The 20,935-nt window shown below is 45.4% G+C and overlaps 1 protein-coding gene across 1 annotated transcript in view; it reads left to right on the top strand.

Moving 5' to 3' along the window:
• Nucleotides 1-20: 20 nt before the first annotated feature.
• The window catches only part of LOC102033289 (pseudouridine-metabolizing bifunctional protein C1861.05-like), a 29,099-nt gene continuing 8,184 nt past the window's right edge, over nt 21-20,935 (top strand). The window contains exons 1-14 of the mRNA XM_005426396.2: nt 21-86; nt 5,396-5,499; nt 5,895-6,009; nt 7,306-7,480; nt 8,107-8,218; nt 9,203-9,309; nt 10,105-10,231; nt 10,744-10,864; nt 11,127-11,212; nt 12,283-12,407; nt 13,580-13,639; nt 17,498-17,564; nt 19,207-19,301; nt 20,809-20,935. The exon at nt 20,809-20,935 is cut by the window's right edge and continues 1 nt beyond it. Of these exons, the coding sequence (XP_005426453.2) occupies nt 82-86; nt 5,396-5,499; nt 5,895-6,009; nt 7,306-7,480; nt 8,107-8,218; nt 9,203-9,309; nt 10,105-10,231; nt 10,744-10,864; nt 11,127-11,212; nt 12,283-12,407; nt 13,580-13,639; nt 17,498-17,564; nt 19,207-19,301; nt 20,809-20,935 (1,426 nt within the window). The 5' untranslated portion in view covers nt 21-81. The remainder of the gene's footprint in view (nt 87-5,395; nt 5,500-5,894; nt 6,010-7,305; nt 7,481-8,106; nt 8,219-9,202; nt 9,310-10,104; nt 10,232-10,743; nt 10,865-11,126; nt 11,213-12,282; nt 12,408-13,579; nt 13,640-17,497; nt 17,565-19,206; nt 19,302-20,808) is intronic.

Genomic DNA, 20,935 nt, shown 5'->3' with positions numbered 1-20,935 from the left:
GGGGGGCGGGAGCAGAACGGGACAGTGGCGCCGCAAAGGCCCAGCCCAAAAGTTGGCAGTGAGCCAGCCGGTGCTGCGCTAATGGGGTAAGAAACATCGCGTCCTTGTGCTGTAGTATGTCCCTCAGTGCAGACATTCCAGAACCCTCTGGACGCAATGCTGTGTGCCCTAGGACGGCCCTGCTTGAGCAGGGAGCTTGGGCCGGAGGATGGTCCCACCAACCCGACCTATTCTGTGGTTCTGTAATAAATCCTGGTTGTGAAACTGCTGTTTGCCTGAGCCACATGGTGCCCTTGGCTTCCTACTGCCAAGAACCTTAAGCCAAGTACTAAACACATTCCCAAAAGATAGTGACAAGCTGGGGTGCAGGGACAAGGTGAAGGGAGAACCCTGTCACTCCAGTGTTACTGATATTTTGCCTCTCTCCTTGAAAATATATTAATAAATCAAACATATCCAGGCCATTAGTCACTCCAGAAAATACTGAAATGAAGCCTATGCTCTAAACATAGGCACTAGGACAGGCCCCTAAGATGCTGGACTTTAGGAAGGGCACAGGAGAGAAGAGGTACATCTGTCCTCAGGTTTCCTTGAAACAATGACTTCAGTGCCCTTGAACTACCTAAGGAATGAGGCAGTGGGAATGCTTGCTGGCATTTTCTGGAATATGCAAAATCCAGACCTGGGTGAACAGAGCTCTGAATTAAAAGGAGGTGAAATATACATATCAATTTTAACGAGCTTCAAAACAAGGTACGGGTATGCATAAAGCACAAAAAAAAGGCTACTTCCTGGAATGAACTATGAACTCCACCAGTCTTGGAATTAATAACTTCTTTGAATGATTGTATAAGACCAACCTGCACCCAGGACAAGGAACACCCAAATAAAGACCTTGATCCAGGCTCTCTATGCAGCAGACTCCCTCCTGATATTATCAGCACAGTGATCAATGCCAAATAGCTCATAAATTCAGTTCAACAAATCCCTGTTATAAGAAAGCCTGGATGTTCAATGGAAAACTGTCCCATGAGAATTGGGAATACCTTTTAGTATCTAAAAGAAAAAACTTATTTACTGCACCTGATTCCATCACAGAGTATTTTTCATGCAATGTTCAGCACTGAAATAAAAGTTCAAAAACGGCACCAGGTGTGTATGTTCAGTCTTGCATTCTGTTAAAAACAGCTGGAGGAAAAAATACTTCATATTAGAAAAAAAATTTCAAATACTTTTAAGCCATTAAGATAATCTGGGAAGTTATTTTGGATCCATTAGAATGATTGTGAAAATCTGCTCATGAAAGCAGAAGGATGTCAAGACAGTTAAAGAGGTTAAGTCACTAAAGAGTGACTTTGTCAGACTTTCATATTGGTTAGATTGTTGCCCTGACAAGACAGACAGTTCCAGGCACCACAATTCTCACTAAGGTAAAATAAATGAATGGTTAAATGTCTTCTGTATGATTCTGCATGTCCCTAGGAGGTCTCCTGGATATTGGCAGCCTAGAAACAAGCTTCAAAAACAGAGAAACACCAGTGAGCAAATCCCAGCCTAACAACTGTAAACAGAAATCAGGTACACAGGGAAAGGAAAATACTGTCCCATGGTGGACATGACAGAGTGACAAAAGTAATGTGGAGTTTCCCATTTCCTTAATGCCTCCAGCAGTGACACCCCTGAGAGAGGAAAGGTTTCAGGGGAGATGTAAACTCTAGGAACCACTCAGAAAGAAAAATGCCAGGGTGGCCATAGGGCCCAGCTCCCAGTGAGCAGTAGGAATTTGCCATGGCAGTTTCTTTGTTCCCAGCCGCTCCCATTTTACTCAGGAACCTGTTTAATATTAACTTCTACTTCTGAGGCCCAGAGGGGGAAGCAGCAGCAGTGAGCTCCAGGTCAGGGGCAGGCAGACAGGACTGGAAAGGCAGCTAACACTGCAGCAGGCAGGGAGTGAGTTAAACACTGCCCCACACTTCCACACAAACCTGTCTCCAGCTCTTCTCCAGGGCTTTCTCTCCTGCCGGTCCCCTGCTGGCTGCTTCCAAACCCCATCATCGCTGTTGTCAGCCATATCTCACCCTGCAGAAGCCTGCTGGGAGCAATTCCAGAGCTGGGATACACACAAGACTGCACTAGTGCCCTCAGAGACCTGCCTGACCTGCCCCATTTTGTCTCAGATACTCACAGGTTCATGTTGGAAAGCTGAGCTAAAAATCCAACAGGCTGATTTTCTACTGGATTTAAGGAAAAAATGACAAATCAAGCAAAACATCCTTACCTCTGACTTACCTAATGTGACAGGCTGGACTTGGGTGCCCGCTGCATAAGATCACCTTGAGCTGATGTTGAGAATTGGAAACTGAGTGACCAGCTTGGTTACTAAGGCATCTTGCCTGAGAGTATGTCAAAAACATGATGATCCAGATAGATTCCTACAATACTGCAGTCTTTCCAAATAGATTTAATGGAAAATAAAATTATGTCATTATAATTTGTGTGTATTTTTAAAAAATGTTATTTTACCTACACATTTTCTTTCCAATTCATCTGGCTACCCATCCTCCCAGGAAAAACATATTGTTCACAAAATCTTCAACATCCATTTATGGTATCTGAGGATGCAATCTATCATTCCTGCAATTAAATTCCCTCCAGACTGGGTAACAGAAGTCAGAGGCAGATTGTCTTTGTAACTCAGCAAGCTTTGTTTGAAGTTTCCTTGGATGTGTTTAGTTGAAGAGACTGGAAGGATGTAGAAAATAAGACACAATTTTTTACTGCTGGGTTAAACAGAAGTTGCGAGAAATTTCTTTTGAAATGGATGAGTGTAAAGTGCAAGTACTGCTTTAACAACCTATGTTTTACAATTTCCTGATTAATGGATTGCAGTAAAATCGGTTCCCTGACCCTGATTACTTCAGCAATACATTAGTAATTACTTCAGCTAGTTTTATGTTGTGCATGGAAGCTGCACAGAATCATGTCTTGTCTTTTAACCTGTAAATCAGTTCCTTCATGGCCGTCTGAATCTCAGCTCTGATATTTTCTGCAGAAAATAAAACTGAAACATGTACAATATCAGTGCATAGATATCAAAGTATCATTTTTTTTTTAGGAAGGGACAAACATTAATTTCACAGTCCTTGTTCAAAGCTGCCCTTGAACTTCTAGAATGGATTGTCATTACAGGAGGAGACTATGATAGTGCTATGAACTCAACTCATGTTCTGGGTGTAGCCAGGTATCTGCATCGTAAAAAATGTAGCCACAGCTGTCTTTAGACCTACAGCTTTCCTTGCTGGAGAGGCCAAGAGCTGGGTAGAGCTCTCACCCTGGGAAGAAAGAGCTTTAACAGCTGCATTTGGCAAAGCTGTGGGGGAGGCATGAATGTGATTCCTCTGCTTTTTAGGAATAAGCACAAAGGGGCTCAGTCTGCAAAGGCATTGTTACAGCGAGCAAGGAATTCACCAATTTAAAAAAAATCTAACAGGAAAGGAATCTGAAAAAATGAGAAAAGTCTTTTAAAGAGCAAGGGGAAAATCTGGCTCTGCATGAACAAAAATAATCACAGAAGCTTTCCTGGCCCTGCCGTGAAGCGGCCCCCTGCACCCTGGGCAGGGAGCAGTTGTGGAGCTCAGCTGTGCCTGTGGTTAATCATAAATAGATTTCCTTGGCCAGGAGTTCTGGCCAGCACACCCCCTCCTCCGCCTCCTCCCAGCACTGCCCAGGCAGCGCTCCAGAGCCCACCCAGCCTCCCTCCATGAGACAGACAGACAGCAGAGGTAAGAGACACCAGGCCATTGCTCCATGAGCTCAGAGACAGCGTGGGTCACAGGGGAGGCGGGAGGAGAGCAGGTCCCTGCTCCAGCTGCCTGAAACGTGCACAAGGATTGTGCAAAGTTGGGTCTTGCAGCAAAACTTGCCAAGCTTCCAAAATCTTTGAGGCGTTTCAGGCTGGATGTTGGCTGAGCTTCCCGTGAATATCAGCTCAGCCCTGTTGGGTTTCAGGTGGTGACCAGCTGGTTTTTATCCACTGGCAGTACAGCTTGGGCACTCCTTGGTGTTGTGCTTCTGAGTTTGGGAAGTTGTTAAAATTCAGAGCACAACTCGAGCAGCTCAGCCGATCCCTGGCATAGCTCTGTTGGCTTAATGAATTTATTCTGAAGCTGACTTTGCCCCAGAGAGCAAGGGGTGTGTAGACACACACACAGCCATACCAGAACATTTGCACGAACCCATGAACAGCTCAAGCTGCTGAGCTTAGCACAAAAAGGATTTGGAAAGTGGAAAATCTTAGTGTTCCAGTCAGGTGTGTATCGTGTCTAGTTGATCCAGTCCCACATTTCTTAAATAGCACAGCCCAAGCTGTCCTGTGTAGTTGAAGTCTTTAGATTTGGGCAAATATACTCTCCCTGGCTACAAGAATTTTCTGTATAGCTGAAGTGCCACACACTGTACTGGGACCAGAGCCATGTTCTGCTAACTGTAACATGAACACAGTACTGTTGTTAATTAATTTGCCATCTGAATTAACAATAGGTACAAAGGACTGAAGAAGGGAATCCTTTCCTCCTAGTGAAGGGGTGAGGAACAGGGAGACTGGAGGGATATGGCCAAAAGCCCAGGGAAAGCATGTGAAGCAGGCAGGCATTGAGTAAAACTGCCCTGAGGCCCAGACCAGACCACTCTCTTAACATTTACAGCTCTCTCCCCCTCTTTCTCTGTTTGGGAATGAATTTAATTAGAGTGAAAAGGAGTTGCTAAGAGACCAGAGGAGTTCTGGAGTTTGTTGCTGGGGCTGAATTGCCTCTCTGCTTCCAAGGCACTGTGCTAAAAGGGATGATGTAACATGAGCCTGCATAAAGCACTCCCAGCTCTGGGGAAAGCTGCTCTCTCCTCCTCGCAGTTCCAGTCTGGTTTGTCAGTTCTCAGCTCCTTTTTGAGCTCCTTATTTTCTCCTAGACACTGGCAAAAAACAGGTTCCTATCCCTATAGCACTATTCTGCCTTGTAGATTCCTCCTTGTGACCTTTCGCGTTGGAGGCAGCAGTGGCTGGGCCTGACATCTATCATCAGCTGGTCACTTTGGAATTTAAAAGGTTTTCTGCTTCAGAATTCTCCCTAGTTTGTTACTCCTCATCCTTTCCTCTGCTCCACCACGATTTCAGCCCAGCATTAATGGGTCAAGTGACCCCTTCCAACTCCATTTCTGCAGCTTAACATTTTGTTTTGCCACTCTGGCTCATGCTCGAAACACCAGGAGATTCCAGGCCATCTCTTAGGCAAAGGGCCGTCTACCTTCCAGGGTCAAGGCAAGAACTAATATGTTTAGCTTCTTAGGGTCACATCATTGCTAAATTCCATGTTTCCTTTTCACCTGACCTCTGTTATCTCAGGAGCATCCATATGCACAAGATGATTGGGAAGATAACCCTCAGTCTGGGAAGACAGGTGTCCTCCGTGGCACGTGGGGCCACCCAGGTGAGAAGACTTCTGCATGGTGAGTAGTGCACTGAGTTCCTGTGGTATCCTTGGTGCTTCCACTCTTATAAAACATATTTCCATCTTTAGGCGTGGTTGCAGGGCTCAGTTTGTTCACAATAATGTTCAAGTGGAATAACAGTAACCATACAACTGCAAAATGGTGGCAGAGGATCCTTCAGTGATGGTGATGAGGATTATCATTCATATTAACAGTAGAGATGTTTTGCACACATTTCACTTACATAAAACACAGTTCTAGTCTTCTTGAAGTTATTTGTAAATTCACCCCAAAGAACAGCTGAGGAGGGGGATAAATTTGTTGTGATGACGACAGTTTGCTTTTTATAAAACAGCTCAATAGTTACTGCTAATACCCACACAAATAACTCACTCTTCTGTGTTTATCCCCAGGTGGTTATGTCAGGATTCATCCCTCTGTGCAGGAAGCTCTGGTGGAGGGCAGACCCGTTGTAGCCTTGGAAAGCACCATCATTACACATGGCATGGCCTATCCTCTGAATTTGAGGTGGTGGATGTTGATGTTCCTCATTCAGTGAAGTTGTAAGAACGAAGCACGTAACTTACTGGATTGCTATCAGTGTTCCTGGTCAAGGCAAAGCTGTTGCAAGAGCAAATGAAATGTCAGGTTGTTAGGCATGCAGGCTGTGAGCTCAAGTGTAAAACAATTGTATTTGGACTTTTAAGGACAAATACAGAGAGCTTAGGTATCTCCTTATCCAACACCTTAAATTTCTGGCTTCCTTTAAAATAGAGCAGCAGATAATATGTCACCACTTGCTCTGAAAGAGAGCTATCAGCTTTTCAGCTGCATCGTTTGTACAGACATTGAAAACACTCTGCAGTTTCTTTTCCTGTACCTTTTGTAATGCAAAAAGGATTGAAACACAATAATGAAATCTGTTCCTTAGCCCACTCAGAGCAGCTACTGTGAGAGCTCCTGGTCCCTTCTCACTGTCTTCTGTACCCTGCATGGAACCCCCCACCTCTAGTCTTTATTTATCAATTTTCAGTAGACTCGTGTTTCATTGAGTTGCAGTGCCAGAAATCATTGCATTCTCCCCTCCATCCTTGCTTCCAGAAAGCACAGAAAGGTTTTGGTATTGATTTTCCATCTTGCTTTTTACCTGGCCATTATTCTGCCTGACATTCTCTCTTAAAAGGAAGCTCTAAAATCTCGATTTTTGGGAAGAGGAGTTTCGGTAGTTAAAGATTGCCAAGCATATGTCCAGATAGCTCAGAAAGGGAGAAGAAGCTGCTCCTAAAAAAGATACTGTATAAATGATCAAGTACAAAATCTGCTCAACTTAGGCTTAGTCTGCAGCCCTGGAGTACCCTAAGGCAGCAGATTTTTGGCACTGTTGTTACTCTATATCTCACTGACTGTATTATGAAAAATATATCCTGGTCATTTGAGCAGGACTTGAACTACCTGGGGTTTCTGTGAAGGTCTATTATGTCAGAGAAACAACAGGTAAAAGATAAAGAAAAGTCCTAATTTGAGAAGATCTGTATTTTCAGTAGTATATTATACAACCAGATTTGCTTGTAAACCAAATGATTTTTCTCAAAAATGAAGCACAGAGCTTGGACATTGCCATCCTTCCAGAAAATGGGAGCTCTTTGCTTCTGCAAGTTGAAGGGCAAAGATTTCTGTCATGAGGCAGATACAAGAAGAACAGGGTGTAGCTGAAACCACAAGAACTGTAGAACTGTGAATGATGGCCATCAAACATGACGGTTTTCTTGCCTGATTGTTTCCATCCATAATTTTGTGATTATTGTCTTGTTTGTCTTATTTCAGCATGGCCAGAGAGGTGGAAGAAATTGTAAGAACAAATGGAGCAGTGCCAGCCACTGTAGGTATTTTAAGGGGCCAAATCCATGTGGGACTCACAGATGAGGAACTGGAGTTCTTGGCAAGCAGTAAAAATGCAGTTAAAGTGTCTCGCAGAGATTTTCCTTTCGTCCTCAGCCAGGTATGGTGTGCAAACTTCCTAGTGTGGTCTTTCCTAGTAAAGAATAGCTGCTTTTCTAGCAACAGTATTGTGCTCTCCAGCTTCATGCCAGGTGGCTTTTAAACCTCTCAAAAATATCATGGAAAGTGGTGATCCTATGGTGAGCACAAAAATGGCCCTAATTGGACTCAAAATCCAGCAGGGTAAGGGAATAACATACATTAAATAGGGCTCCTGAAAAGTCATTCTGGTTGTGCTGGCAAGCCACTTGGCTAAGAATATTCTTATTGGCATGATAGGACATTCTCTCATTGCATGTAAACTATGTGACACTTAGGCCATCCCAGGCTTAAAGTGGCAGCTAAAGGTGCCACTAGCTGCCTGTGGAACACTCTGGACAGCAAAGGCCTCTGCTATCAGGGCAAGAACCGCTTATCTCACAGGGACAACAGATGATTCACCCAATATTCTGAGTTGGAAGGGACCCACAAGGATTATAGAATCCAGCTCCTAAGTGAATTCCTCTGCCTTTGGGCTAAAAGAGTATTTGTGTTAGAATTTCACTGCTGAGCTGCTCACAGACCACAGCTGTGGCTGCTCCTCCATGTCACCCTGGGTGCTGACTGTGACTGGTTGTTCCCTGACAGGGCTTGTCCGGTGGCACTACCGTGTCTGGAACAATGATCGTGGCACACAAAGCAGGAATCCCTGTGTTTGTCACAGGTGGCATAGGAGGTGTCCATCGGCATGGGGAGAACAGTAAGAACATCAATGCATTCTACTTTTCACTCTGTTGCTACAGTTTCATCCAATTCCTTCTTTTTCATTTTTCCCAGCCTGTCCTACAGTAAATGTCTATTCAGAAGAATAGTTAACATTCTTCTTGATCCAACTAGGGCTGCTTTCTCCCTCATGTCCCCTTTCCAGAAGCTTCTAAATATTCCTCTTGCCCCCTGCACAGCTGTTAAGGGGGTGGAAGTTTCTCTTTATCCTTTGCTTACACGGGGTTATATTGATATTGTTTGGTGCAACAGGAGCTGACTGCACCTCTGCCTCTTTGTAATGTCTGGATAACCTGATACTGGCTGCCAAGCACAGTGTTGTTATCAGCTCTCTCAGCTGAGGAGAAGAAGAGCCTTGCCACAAAAGAGTGTGTTCTGTGTTGGAGGTGTGTTCTCCTCTCTGGAAGATGGCCTGGTCTTGCCAGTACAGTTTGTGGCTTTTAGGTGCTTTCTCTCTTCTCAGCCATATATATTTCCAGCACAGCCCAAGTGCAGTGCCCTGTTGTATGCCATCCCTTTAGATGTGATATAAATTCCAGACCAGGGAGTTTCCTGAGCTTCTCCTGTGGTACTTTCTTTTTTTTGCAAGCATTGTTAGTTCCAAACTCAAGACTACTCCAATGATATTGCATCTCCTTGAACCTCATCCTTGCTGTACAACACCTTTTTCTTTCTTTTCTACCAAATTTTTGCATGCTCTTTATCAATGTGATCAAAGAGCCGAGAGATAGAGTACAGGGCTGCACCTCTGCCCTTAGCCATGTGGCTTCTTTTTGTCAATACCTCTTTCAATCTCAACACCTAAAGTCATGAGCTAAACCTATAATATTTGCTTGTGGATCAAAGCAGTTTTAAAGTCAGGCAGTGGCATCCTGGGCATATGTGGCTTTTTAGGAGGTCAGAGCTCACCAGCTTGGGGTACAAGACAATCACCAACTCAGTGCTGCTTGTCCCTTGGCAGCTCTGGATGTGAGTGCTGACTTGACAGAGCTAGGACGAACACCAGTGGCTGTTGTATCTGCAGGAGCCAAGTCTATCCTTGATATTGGCAGGACACTGGAATATCTGGTAGGTAGCACGGGCTGTGGTGTCAAAGCAGATAACGTTCCTTGTGCACAGAGTGCCCAGTGGCATTGGGATGGGTCCTAAGCCAAAGATTTGCAGAAATTGCTACTGAGAGGATGTGAAGCCATATTTACAGTTCTGTAGTCCTGGGGCTGTACAAGCACTTGGCTGCTCCCTAACAAATCCATCCATGTCCAAGAGGCTGTTCCAGCAGCTGCTCCAGCTGAGGTCAAAGGTAGTGCTATCCACGTCCTTTTTCTTTGGCATTAGATTTGCTTTTCCAGGATGATGCTCCCAGAAACTGATGGATCAGGAAAGCTAGATCCATCAAACACTAAAATAAAATCAGAATTAAAAAGGGAATCAGATGATTTTCAGCAGTCACCTTTTAAGGTTTGGCATGTTGAAAACCACCAGGGCCAGCACTTTAGATGACAGCCAACATTGATATTTCTCAATCACAAGCAGAACTCATTTATATCCTGTCAGTTCACGACATGTCTTCGGGTCCCAGGGTTGTCTTGGACTCAGGATGGTGCCAGTGACAGCTGCATGGCTTTGGATCAGCTCCAAGCACACACAAAGGATGCACATGCCTCCTCTGCCTCAGCGAGCCAGATCTGATCTAGCCACTTACCATGTCTGGCTCTTGGAGAGAGGATAGAATAGAATGGGATGTACAAAAATAACCACAACCTGGGCCAAAGGAAGGCAGTTTCTTTCTGGGTAGAAGGAAAAAGTCCCATTCTTTAGTTTCCTTCCACTGATCACCTGCTTTTCTCACCTCCACTGCTGCAGGAGACTCAGGGGGTGTGTGTGGCTGCCTTTGGAGAATCAAGAGAGTTCCCAGCCTTCTTCTCACGCCAGAGTGGCTTCCAGGCACCATACCATGTCCAGGATGAAGAGGAGGCAGCTAAACTCATTGGTGTGTTTCAGGTGGCAAAGGTCATGTAAGGTCCTGGGAAGGAGGGACACAAGAATTACCCTGGATGAGGCACTTCCTTTATGTCTGCAGAAAAATTTGCCCTGAAAAACTGTGCCATCCCACTTCCCCCATTCCTGCATCAAAAGTGCTTTGAAAATACAGCAGCAAAGTCCAGTCTTTACAGCAAGTGAAACTACCAGCCAGCTGCGGCCAGCTTGGCATGCTCATTCGTGTTTTATTCCACCTGGTGAAGTGAAGGCAGCATGTAATAATATGTGGACAGAAGGAGAATCAGTTTAAAAAAGGCAAAAAAAGCCTTTGCCCCTTTTACTGTGCAGACAGACTCAAAAGAAATAGGCAGATGTGAATTGGTTGGGTATCTGGAGCTAAGAACTGGAGCTTGAGCTCTGAGGTTTCCTCCACCTTGTGCCCACTCTCCTCTGTCCTTTTCCTTCAGCACCTGACTTCTCCCTCCAAGGAGTGCCACTAACAGTATTCCCATCCTCTCACAGACAGTGCTCTGGGGCTGGGCCTGAGCAGTGGGGTGCTGATAGCAGTGCCCTGTCCCCAGGAGCGAGCTGCCCAGGGCCAGGCCATCGAGGAGGCCATCCAGCAAGCTCTCAGCCAAGCCAGGTGAGAAGCAACCTAAGCCTTTGCCTTTGCTCAGCCCATGGGCTTGGGGGAGTGAACAAATTCAGGGACACTGCTGCAGGAGCTTAACCTTGGGCATGGGTGAGCCCAGAACTTATTTTCAACTGTACCTTTATCTAACCCAAAGCTTGTTTACAGGGCTTGTTATGGTATGTGGTTATGGAGATAAAGTATCTGCTGGCAACAGTGCTTCTCCTCTGATGCCATTTCAGCTCATCTGTGGGCATTTTCTTTATACTTGCAGGTCCAAAGGAATCACAGGCAAAGACGTGACCCCCTTTTTGTTACAGAAGCTCACAGAATTAACTGATGGGAAATCGTTGGACTCTAGTATCCTCTTACTAAGTGGGGGCAAAAAACAAAGTCCTCCAGTGTGTTTTCTATCTCTTCTGATAATGCCTGGTAGGAAACACTGTCACTTTATTGATGGTCTAGCAAGGACCAAACACTTCAGTGTCTGCATCCTGATTTTTAAGGCGCATCCTTACTGCCTTCATCCCCTTTTACATTAAAAACTGGAGGCAGCACAGATGGCAGCTGGTCCAGAGCCCAAGGAAATCCCTCACATCTGACCCTGGAGCTTGCCTGCTCTGTGGTGGAATCTCTGGATGCTGTTGTCTGTGCTGGGCTTGCACACTGGAAGGTCTCTGGGCTTCCCAGAGCACTGTGCTGTACATTATCCACACTGTGCTGCCTTATCCAACCTTCCCTGGGGGTGTAGAGAAAGAGAGATTTGGAGGACAAGCACCCCTGGGTGAGCAGGATTCCTACTGCACAGCCAAGAGAAAGCAGAGGTGCTGGCTGGGATGCCAGTGTAGGATCTGGGAGAGCCAGATTCACATCTAGGCTCTGCTGCCAGCCCTCTAGGAGGCCTGACCAATCGGGGCAGAATGGCAAAGGCATTTTTGGGTGTAAGAGCTATATGCAGCCACAAAGTAGGGCTTTCAAAGACTCTGATACTCTGCCCCCAGTGCAATTTGCTAAAAAAAATTGTTTATAGTGACTTGGCAAAATCTCAGTAGGTATCTCTTTCTGGAAAAGCTGACCAAGATCCTCTAAGGTTTTTAGGCTCTCTGCTGTAATTTAAGTACTTCACCTTCTCTTTTCTCTGTGAAGTCTTTGCTTCTATTCCCCACCTATCAAAGTCAGGCTTCCTCACTGTGGACACTGGGGGAGGAAGGTGAATTAAAAAAAAAAAAAAAAAAAAAAAAAATCTGGGTTTCCATGCAGCATTGTAACCCACTATACTTGCCCCCAAAGGATTGTGGTATGGAGGATCAAACCTATCAAGTCCCAGCATGTATTTCCTGCTTTCTCCCTCTAAAGAATTCCTACATAAGCTTCTAACAGGTCAGACTCGCTGGTATTTTTAATTTTCCTCAGAAAGAAACGTTCAACAGACCTTGCACTGATCCAGAACAATGCCAGAGTGGGCAGCTGCATTGCAGTGGCCCTCAGCAAACTGCAGAAAGCCAGAAGGAAGAGGAGCCAGCGTGGGCAAAAGGACATGACTGCACCCCAACCAGTGAGTCCTCTGCTGGCCTCCACATGATGCCTCTCTGCTGACAGCACAAGATAAATTTATATCTGTTCCCAAAAGTAAAAGATGACTCAGCCAGGGACCAATCATTCTCCTTCATGCTGTCAGACATTCTCCCTTTAGTTTCCCTTGTTATTCTTGAAAGATAAGTGTCTTCTCCTCCTCCCCTTATCCACATTTACAAGGGGTAGACTCTGACAATGGCCTGATCTCATTAAGTCTTAGACCATCAGGGCCATTAAAACTTTAATCACCTTTTCCCCTTTTACTGAGTCCCTATGTACAGCTTCATCTCTACAGCTCTTAGTAGCAGGGAACTTGTGATTACAGGAATAGACCTGGAAGAGGGTGGGGAGAGATATTTTGAGCTGCTGAGCCATAAATATCTCTTTTTCTTGGCCTCCTGCTCATGATTGACAAAATCACAAGAGTTACAGCACGTACCAAACAAGATCTACTATAACCCTAATAATCTATTCACTCTCTTGGATTTTGTCTATGCCATGTAACTTGCAGGAAATCTCTTTTAGGTGGTCTTTAGAGACATGAAAAATTTTAGAAAACCCATTTGCAATATGATTTGTCAACATAAAAGAGGGCAGTGACTCCAGAGGCAATAACCCAGCATTTGATGAGAAAAAACATCTGTATGTCCCCAAAGAATCTGGAAACTTCCTGTTTGTGGAGCTAAACTGCTTATTCTGGCTTTGTAGGACAATAAAAGAAGTGATCTGTAAAGTGTCACTGGGTATGGCAATTTCTCCTGGGAGCTTACAAGAAATTACTGCATTTTCCTGCCCACTTTTTCCCATTTTCTTTGCTTTTTTACACACCAGTGCTTGATTGTTTCTGAGGCCTGGTACATAGAGAAACCATCAGCATCCCTGTGTGTCCACTGCAACATCCCACCTGCCATGCTGGGCCTGGCTGTCAGCAGGCATAATTCAGAAAGCAACAAAGAGAAGAGGTTTTGACTCTTTCTGATTGAGATTGTACAAACCTGCATCTAACTATTCAAAAGAAGCACTGGCCCCAACACTGTAAATGAGAGAGTTTTCAGGAGGGTGGGAAAAGTGACTAGGCAAAGCAAAGAAGATTTGGAAACTTTTTCCTGAAGCACTTCCAACCACTTTTTACCTCTTTCTTCCCTCTTAAAGGTGGTGATTGGCGGTATCAACGTTGACTTTATAGCCAAGGCACAGAACCCTGAGATCCTGGTACTGTATCCGTAGCACTTTTCTCAGCACCAATGTATTTCCAGCTGCTTTTACAGGAGTGCCAAGCCAAAGGGGTTGGGAGGAAGGTGTTATCCCTGGATGATATCCACATGTGTACATGCACACACTTGGGAGTGCTGCATGCTTGGTGTGTTGTTTAGATGGATAATGGAGTGATATTTACTGACCTGCTCTGTCCCCAAGGTGAAAATCACCATCCCTGACACTCAAGAGAGGGACAAAGCAATGTATCATTCATACAACCCCCCCATAGTGGGGAAACCCCCAGGTAACCCAGCTCTGGCTGTCTGAGACTGTGTTAACTATGGGAAGTAGCACAAATAGGAGGAAGAGTCTCTGTGCAGAGTACTCATGAAGGATTTGAGTCTCATACACACACACAAAAACCAACAAAAAAAGGAAAAAAAACCCCAAAGATGGCTTTAAAAATAGAACATTTTAAATGTTACCATTTGTCTCAATTTGGGTTAAACAAGAAGCTAAAGTGGACCAAACCTGTGAGTTCCCCATGCAAATGACAGCTGTTTGCATGGCCTGTACAATTTTTGTCAAGCTGTACAAAATACTGCAGATTGAGGTGGTGAAGCTTGCTCAAAACTTCTTTGGTGTGTCAAATTACTCTGTGATGATAGCCAAGGCAAGAAGCTTCTGCCATCAGATGGGACAGCCTGTGAAGACCTCTCAGTCAGATAGGGGAAATGGGCTGGGGAAGCTGTCTGAAAGGAATTTGGCTATTTAATGATGCAGGGGCCAAGGAATGTTACAATGGTCAAGGGTGAAATATGCTGTGGCATCAGTTATGAAAGCTTACAAAAGCAAGAGTTCAGCTGCTTCAGCTGTGATGTAACCAATACCATGCACAGCCTACACTCAGCCATCAGGCAAGGGGCTGAGCTGTGTCCAAGGAAAGACAGACATTCCTTGGCATGTCAGACACAAGTGCAGATTTCTGGAGCACCTATAGCATGGTGAGGGGGCCAAGGAGCAGTGTAGGTCCTGCTGGGCACAGCTGACTAGGGAAAAAGGAGCTTTTAATGTTCCATAAAAAAGCGAGGCGCTAGCCACCCTTCTGCCTTCAGCAAGCCCCAGAACTCATGGTGCATCATGGCTGGGACGCACTGCCAAGCCAAGGAGGATTTGGGAGCTGCCAGCCAGAAAGCTTCTGCTGACAGCTACTGTGGTTAGGCACAGAGGAAAAGCCTCTCTCAATATCACTGGTTTGGCTTTTTAAAGACAGATTTTTTTCAAAGGGCTCCACACCCAGCAGATCCCACCTTTATGCCTGCTGGATTTGTTGCAGAGCACTGGGTACCACTCCCTCCTTGTGCTGTCTCAGCAGGAAAGCAGCTGTGTTCTGACCTGGTTGTAATTCCCACATGGCTTTCAAGGCTACCCAGAGGCTAAATGCTTGATATGTAACTATCTGACCTGCTGGGAAGGATGAACAATTTGCTCAGAGAAAGTTGCTGGAAAAACCATTATGGTTATCATTCTCTCAGGATACCCAGAAGCTGAGCAGAGTCTCATTTTCACATTAAGAGTTCAAACCTCTTAGGACATGGAAGAAGTTTCCAGAGACTTCCTCAATTCTCTGATACTTTGCCAGAAAGCATCAGCCCGGCCTCATTTCAGATCACTTTTAGCCAGCCCATTTTCACCTAAATTCTTTAATCTGGGCCAGCCCCACCCAAACCCAAGAAGAGATATTTGGATACCACTCAGTTACAACTGAGTTGGCAAGGTGTGAACAGAGCCACTCATTTATTTTTCTTTAAGAGCCAACTGCTGGTTTCTCTCTCACTGTACCCACCTGCCACTTTAAAGAGAGATTTAGCATCTTGGTTTTTTTAGGCCCTGTGGGGTTCTACAACAGGAGAGGTCACCCACAGCTGGATCCCTGAGCAGGAGGCTGCTACATCTGCTCTTAGGGCAAGGCTTGGCATAAAAAAGACACCCAGAAGCTCTGCCTCTGGGGTATATGGGGAACTGAGAGAGAGGACCAGCATGCCAGGCAGCAAAAGGAGCTAATGAGTATTTTCTCCATTCCTGCAGGCATCAGTTTTAAACCACAGATAATGGAATTACATAAACCACAGTTTGTGCTTATTGCTGATGGCAGCCAGTGCTCTCTTTAAAGACTGAAATAGGACCCAATGCTCAAAGCCACGTTGTTTGACTCACCTAAAAAAGCACCCTTGCTTTGTATTTTGGGGTGCTGAGGTTTGGGTTTTCTCCCCTTGGCTGCCTATATTACAGAGAGTGAGCTTCAGAATTAAAATAGCCAAATTCACTTTGCTTTTGAAATCTGCAACCCTCAACAGGATACAGTTGCAGATGGAAATATCCTCATTCCCAACAGTACCAGTGGCAATTCCCAGGGAGCACAAGCAAAGGCAAGGGAGGGGCATTTGGCAAGGAGTGACACTTGCATTTGATGAGGAGTGACAAGCAGGGCAAAGATGAACAAAGGCCATCAGTTGCTTGCTTATATAGAGGCAGCTCTGCTCAGGTGGCCTGCACAGTTTAGGGCTTGGAGAACTGCCAGACAGAAAAGCAAAGGTATCAAAAATTAGCACCAGATTTTACAGACTACAGAACTGGGGAGAGTCAGAGCTAAAAAAAAAAAGAGCCTGAAGGTCAGATGAGAGAAATAGAAGATCATATTTAGATGGGAGAGCAGCCTCTCCCAGGGCTGGATGCAGGAGAAAGCATTGTGTGCAAAGAACAGATATGCAGCTGCACGCAGGGGAAGAAGAATCCTTGGGGAGCTTCAGAATGAATTTTGAGAATGCCCAAGCACAGGGATTGTTGGGAGCAGAATATTCCTTACAGTGAGAGGGCAAGACATGTTCTTGGTTAGAATAGATAGTGGTGTTTACAAGCAAGGCAAATGTTGTGTGCAGGTGTGTTCTTGTGCACCTGGGCTGGTGTAGGGCAGAGGGACTGGGCCAGGAGCTTCTGCTTACAGGCATTAGGACTGCCAGTGGCAAGCTGATTTCAGAGATGGAAAATAGTCTTCAGGATTTTATGAAACAAGAGCTCTAAAACCATTTGATAGTCAGATGAAGCCCAAATGGATCTGAGCATAACTGATGTAATTCTTCTGTAAGAAGAATTAGAATGAGATGGGTGAGCGACTGCCCGTGCTCTGACAATTTATCTGTGACAGAAAGGCAGATGGACAGAGGAGTGGAAGGCAGAGGCAAGAGAAAATATTTTGGTAGCTGCAACTTGTGGAAAAGAAGGGTATCCTTAATGAGGGAGATGTTTGGGAAGCAATGGGTCAGTGAAAAACTCTTCAGTCTCTGAAACAGATCCTTCCATGAATAAAGTACAGAATAAAATACTGTATTCCATGAATACAGTACAGGCAAAGATAACAAATCTCATTTTACATTTAAAGAGGGAAATAAATAAATAAATAAACAAATAGCTCACACAAACTGGCTAAGGTGGGAGCTTAGTGGCCTGGAAGGCAGAGCCCCAGCAGCTTTGGAGTCATGGATTATTGTGGGCAGGTGAATTCAGAGGGCTGCTCACACTGACTGAAACACTCATCAGCCATTCTAGGAGGTCTTAGCAAGTTAGACCAAACTTGCAATTCATGGGGAGATCAAGTGGGTCTCCCCTCCTTGAAAGCAAGCCTTTGTCATCAAACAGAAGTTCCTAGATAGCTCTAGAAGTTTGTATTGCCCTCAGTCTGTGAGCTGGATGCCCTGTGCTCCCTCTGATTGCTGACCTATGTTTCAGCAACATCAACTTCAGATGATAATGGAGACTTAGCAACCATGTCAAGCAGCCCTCCCAGTTTTGCCAATGAATTGTTCTTTCTTCCAGGGCGGTGGGCAAACAAATGCTGGAAGAGTGAGACGAGCCTTTGGCGGTGTTGGAAGGAACTTGGCAGGTGCCTGGTGCTGGGGTTTGCCTGCTGGTGCATGCCAGCTGTGATCTGGCCTTTGGGACTCCTTCCACAGCAGGAGAGGGGGAATGTTGACAAAATTTGGGACACATTAGGCAATGTACTGGTGGGCACACTGCCTGGAAAAGGCAGAGCCCTTTCCAAGAAATAAGAGTGGAGGGAGTTGAGATCAGGAACAGGAAGATCCACAAATATGAAGTTAACTAGCACATGGTGCAGTAACCCTGAATCAAAGTAAATAAGCATCAGTATCTCCAATGACTGCTGAGCAACCTCAGATTTAATTCGTGCTAGGATATAGACACAGTAGAAGTATGCTTAGAGCAAGAAGGTGAAAGGAATAATCACAGTTCCAAACTGATGTTCCACAGTTCCACATCCCATGGACAAAAGGAACTGAGGTAAAGGAGTGATATATGGTTTTGTTGAGCTAGGTCTTATAAGCTCTTGGAAATTAATATTACATTTAAGATAGCTTAGCTACTTTAGAAGGCATAAAATTAGTAGGATGGCTTTTGTGGTAGTGTCAGAAACAGAAAAGTTTTAATAAAAGGCAAAATAACAAAACTTTTTACAAAGAAAAACTGAGTTAGGTGCAAGAGATTTTTGCTCTTGGTAAAGCACTCTACAAAAGTGATTAGTTTCTTTGTTCTCTTTTTTTTTTCTAGTAAATTGCTTAGGTGAGACTTTTTAGCTTTTGTTTAATTGGCCATCTAAGTTTGAAGTAAAATTTTTTAGGTTTCATGAGCTATTTTTTTACTTAATTGAAAAAAAAACTTGAAAGCTTTTTTCTTTTAAAAAAAAAAAACAAAAAATAGTTTTGCCACTCTATCAACAAAAACCACATTCTTATACAGGAGTTACTGCAGAAGAAGAAAGGCTACAGTCCTATCCAGGGGAAACGAGCACACAGCACCTGTGGCTCCACCACAGGCAGCAGCAGACCAGTGTTCTTGGACTGAACAAGAATAGTATTCTTGTACTGAAGTTGGCAGGGACAGATTACAAAAATATTTTAGGACTATTCCAGCTTTTAGACATTTCCCAATCTCCTAACACATATCTACTGTCACTTCAGATCACTAATGGAGAAGCTTGAGTGGAAAAAATCCCCCCAAATACCCACGCCACCCACGGAGGTACAATGTGTGGTAACTTGAAAGGAGAGGAGGAAGGGTTTCCCATTAACACACTCAGATTCAGTGGTTCCAGTAAGATATCATGGTGGGAACAGCAGTGTGGGAGGGCCAGCACCAGAAAACACTGTGCTCAGAAGCAGCGTGGGAAAACCCACATGCCTGTGATGGTAAAGGAGATGATGCCAGAAGAGAGCAGAATTTGCTTCCCCCTCTTTTCCTGCACTCCCAGATGTTCCAAAGAATCCTAAATTTCAGGGTGCTGGTTCAGCTCTCTGTAGAACAGAGCTGAACCTCACTCAGCCCTAAGCAGTCATTTACTGCAGCTGCAGCTCAATTTCATCTTGAACATCCTTCTAGGCAAGGACTGATGAGCATTAAGTTTTTCAGGAGAGGGCTTTCCCAGAGACACCCATGCTGCACCAGCTGTCACTGTGCTCCCAGTACTCTGGTGGATTTGTTAACAGCTTTTGTTTCCATTTGCTTTTTAGACTGTTTAAGCCGTCTTGGACAAGCTCCTCTCCTTTTGTCAGCCGTGGGGAAGGATGAGCATTTAGAGTCTGTCCTGCACTACTGCCACCACATGGTATGTGTCACAGAAGTAGCACTTCAGAAACTTGGAAGAGATGACATCACATAGAGGGAAAATTCTTCCCAACCCTGGCAGACATCAGAGCCACCTTCCATCAGGCTAAGAGTGGGAATAATTCAATGCTTCTTTAGCTACAGACAATTAGAAGGCAAGGAACCACCTCCAAAACACAGGCTAGGTGTGTTTTGGAGTCTGAACCATGGGCTCTGAATTCAGCTCCAGAAAGTGGTGCTTGGAGGAGGTAGAGGTAAATCAGGAGCAACCACTTACAATTCTAGTGAAGGCTAAGCATAGTGAGAAATAGCTGGAGACACACAAAGCATTGCCAAAACCAGCCTGGTTTAGTTAAAGCCCAAGACAGAGAAAAATGTGACACTGGAATTGCAGGTTGGATGCCTCCCCAGCTCAGAGGGCAGGATCCTCTACAGAGCTGCATGCACCACTTACATGTGCATAGGGGAATGCTTGACTCCAGCAGCAGCTTGTCCACAGGTCAGGGAGCTGGAGCAGCAGGAGCTCCCCAGGACAGCAAGGCAGAACATCACCAGCCCAGCAGGCAGCTCTAACCTAGGCCATCAGGCAACTCCATGGAGAAAAGGCAGGACTGAAGGCAAGGCAGGGTGAGTGCAGCCCCCAGGCGAGGCTGGTCAGGGTCACTGACTGTTATTAGTGCCCTCATGACCCTGGGATCCAAACAGAGCCCATGGGGCCTTGGTTCTGGCAGCCTGAGTGACTTGGCAAATGAAGAAATGAGAATATGAACTCTGTTTTGGGTTATAAAGCTTCACCATGGCTGGTCTATAATCTCTTCTCCACACAGCAGTTTGTGCCATCCAAGTGAGCAGTGGCCCAAGAGAAGGTGGACTTGCAGTCCCCACCAAGCAATCCTTGCCTGTAATAAAATACATTCCCCACCAGTGCTGGAGAGGAACCTTTCCCTAAAAACTCCAGCTTCCCTGTCAGCCCCTGAGATAGATACATTTCTCCATCCACATGTTCTTTCCAAGATAAGCCCTGCATTCCCTAAGCAGATCATTGCCAGGAGCCGCAAAGGAAGGACACCCCATAGCTCTCTGCCCCACTGCTGCAGGAATGGCTCCAGGCTGTGCTCAGAATCAGCCTGGGCAGTCAGTGAGGCAGCCAACACAAGTCACTGCTGACTGCAGAGTGCCACCAAGAGATGCCATCCCACACCAGCTGTGAGAGTGGGTGACTGGAGCAGGCAGGGCTGCAGACCACTCTTCTCTTACAGGAGACACAGCCTGTGGAAGTGCACAGAGGCAGAGACCTGCCACTCATTTACTGAAGGATTGCTTGATCCTGCAGCATTTGTTGCATTGCAAATATTAACAAATAGCCCTGTGCCAGCATTGCCTAGGCTGAGATACCCCTGCCAGGCTGCTTATCCCGAGGGAGAGCAGTGAGTGGGCACTGAAAGAGCGCGCTGAGGGTGGCAGGGAAGAGAAATGTGCTCAGTGTGTACCTGTCCTCCCTGTTCCAGGACATGAGCGGCATCCTTCAGCTGGAGGGGAAGAGCACAGCCACTTACTGTGCCGTGATCAGCAGTGCTGGGGAGCTCAGCCTTGCCTTGGGAGACATGGACATCCACCAGCAGATAACAGAGCAAT

This window comes from Geospiza fortis, unplaced genomic scaffold (assembly GCF_000277835.1).
Source record: "Geospiza fortis unplaced genomic scaffold, GeoFor_1.0 scaffold8, whole genome shotgun sequence".
Taxonomy (NCBI): Eukaryota; Metazoa; Chordata; class Aves; order Passeriformes; family Thraupidae; genus Geospiza; species Geospiza fortis.
This window is presented reverse-complemented; position numbering and strand designations above follow the sequence as displayed.